General features: G+C 36.5%; 1 protein-coding gene across 1 annotated transcript in view; it reads right to left on the bottom strand.

Moving 5' to 3' along the window:
- Positions 1-2,627, bottom strand: part of fhod3a (formin homology 2 domain containing 3a) — a 55,842-nt gene that overhangs the window by 14,182 nt on the left and 39,033 nt on the right. The window contains exon 16 of the mRNA XM_016517496.1: positions 8-515. Coding sequence (XP_016372982.1) covers positions 8-515 — 508 coding nt within the window. The remainder of the gene's footprint in view (positions 1-7; positions 516-2,627) is intronic.

Here is a 2,627-nt window from a genome sequence, read left to right on the forward strand (position 1 = left end):
CGGGGGCGGAGGGGGCGGAGCCTGCAGATCGCCAGAGCTGTATAAACTCCCAGAGTCCAGGACATCCTGGTCATCCTCGTCTCCCAGATCGGTGAAGTCGATGTCGCCGATGCGCAGATCCCGCGGACTTGCCATCAGCTGGTCCCAGATGGATTCCGACTCCTTCTTCGGAGGCGGCAGCGGAGGAGGAGGTTCCTGCGTTTCTATTGGTGGAGAGGTGAGACCCTTCACTATGTCACCGAAGCGCTCTGCGAACGCCCGCACGTTGCTCTGGTTCTCCACTTTCTTGTCTCCTTCACTCTTAGCGGCGTTCCCTTCCCGTGGCGTCACGTCCTGAGATGAATCCTCAGCCTTTTCTTTTGCATCTCGCTCTTTGTCCTCGGCCAGCTCGTCTTCGTCCTCGTCTTCCTCCGAGGGTTTTTTGTTCTGCGAGTAGAGCATGTCCAGCATGAAGAGTTTGCTGTTGAGGATCTTGTTTCGTTGTTCGTTGCTGACGCTCTGAGCTGACCACTGACCTGCAGCAAACACACAGAAAGAAGGACCTCACATACACTAGTTACTAGTTTACCAATGGTTAGGCCCCCTGATTTGTTAAATATGTATATATATATATATATAAAATGTCTATTTATATTAAAGGGATAGTTCACCCAAAAATGGATGGGTGCAATTTTTTCGACTTAAAATTTTGGGCTACCATCCACTGCCATTATAAAGCATGGATTAGCCTGGACATTATTTAATATAACTCTGATTGTATTCGTCTGAAAGAAGAATATCATATACACCTAGGATGGCTTGAGGGTGAGTAAATCATGGGGTAATTTTCATTTTTGGGTGAACTATCCCTTTAATACATATATTATGTATTACATTACATTTAATAATACTCCATTTTATTAAAATTAACTTTAAATTTTAGTTCAGCTTTAGATGTACCAGTATTTATAGTTTAGCATTTTCAAATGTGTTTTTATTTTAATATTTCAGAATTTTTTTACATTTAATTTGACATCAGTTATATAATTTATAATAATTCATATAATTTAATTATTAAATTAAATATCAATCGACTAAAATATTTAATCGCGATTAATCGCACGATTGTCATGAGTTAACTCGTGATTAATCGCAACTTAATCGCACATTTTATCTGTTCTAAACGAACCTAAAATTTATACGTTTCAAGTTTTTAATACTCTAATCAACATGGGCATGGACAAATATGGATGCTTTATGCAAATGTATGTTTATTATTAGTGAAACCATAGTCAACAGAGCATGAAGACTAGACATGTTTCAAAGGTCATAGATGTTTTTCAAAGAACTTGTTCATGTCTACATGAGAAAAGAACATAGAAATAGCAGGTTCCCATTACGTCTCTTTCTTTGCACTGAGCAGTTTACTTACACAAGCCTGTTTACTCTATTCGCACGACAGGGCAGCTCACTTCTTCTGAACATGCAAAATGTACATTAATTATTTATTATTACATTTGATAGCCTCTCTGTGCCTACATACTGTATTTTGATGCAGCTAAACTCTCAATAAAACTCAATAAAAATGTTACTGTTTCTGTTGTCAGACAACGGAATGAATATGAAATAGTGACTGAAATGCGACCCATTAAGACTACATAACCAGCTCTCCCTTCCATGATGTTAATCTGCACAAAAATCCTGATTTATAATCGAGCCGTCATCTGATGAAATCAAATAGGCTACGCATAAGATAAAGACAATAGCTGTGCTGTGATTTTGACTATACTTGCATGTAAAATTAGAGAAGCAACATAATATGTGTTTTAACTGAAAGCGCTGCTCCTCTGCAGCTCGCTGAACAGAGCATACCGGCGAGTCTCAGAAACTAAATAAGGTTTGGGCAAACCCTAAAGATTTGTCGCTAGGCGCTTTTCTGAAAGAAAAAAAAAAAGTCGCTAAAGGGGTCTGAAAAGTATGGAAGCCCATTTCCGCCACGGAATAAAACATAAAAGAGGTAATTGCGACTTTTTATCTCACAATTCTGACTTTTTTTTATCAGAATTGCGTGATATAAACTCGCAATTGCAAGTTAAAAAGTCATAATTGAGAGATATAAACTCGCAATTCTGAGAACATAGTCTTTTTTCCCCCCTCAAAATTGGACTTTAAATCGCAATTGCGAGTTTATATCTCACAATTCTGTGAAAAAAAGTCAGAATTGTGAGGTAAAAAGTCGCAATAACCTTTTTTTTTTTTAATTCAGTGGCGGAAACGGGCTTCCATAGAAAAGTCACTAAATCTAGCGAAAAAATTTGCTAAGTTGGCAACATCATGCATCTTCATTTCTCCAACTACAGGTTAGGCCACGGGTCAAACAGAAAATGCGCGCTGCGTTAATCGCACGTTAATAAAATTAGTGCCGTTAAAATTAATTTGCGTTAATGCGTTATTAACGCGTTAATTTTGACAGCCCTACTAATTATAATATAATATTATATAATATAACAATTAATATAACAAATTAACATATAGAATTACATATGTGTCTGTGTGTATGAATATAATACAAATAATGTATATTATGTATTATATTAAATTTCATAATATTTATTATTTTAATTTTACTTTAATATTTTGATATTTAA

This window comes from Sinocyclocheilus rhinocerous, unplaced genomic scaffold, assembly GCF_001515625.1.
Source record: "Sinocyclocheilus rhinocerous isolate Xijiao unplaced genomic scaffold, SAMN03320098_v1.1 scaffold3283, whole genome shotgun sequence".
In the NCBI taxonomy this organism is placed as follows: Eukaryota; Metazoa; Chordata; class Actinopteri; order Cypriniformes; family Cyprinidae; genus Sinocyclocheilus; species Sinocyclocheilus rhinocerous.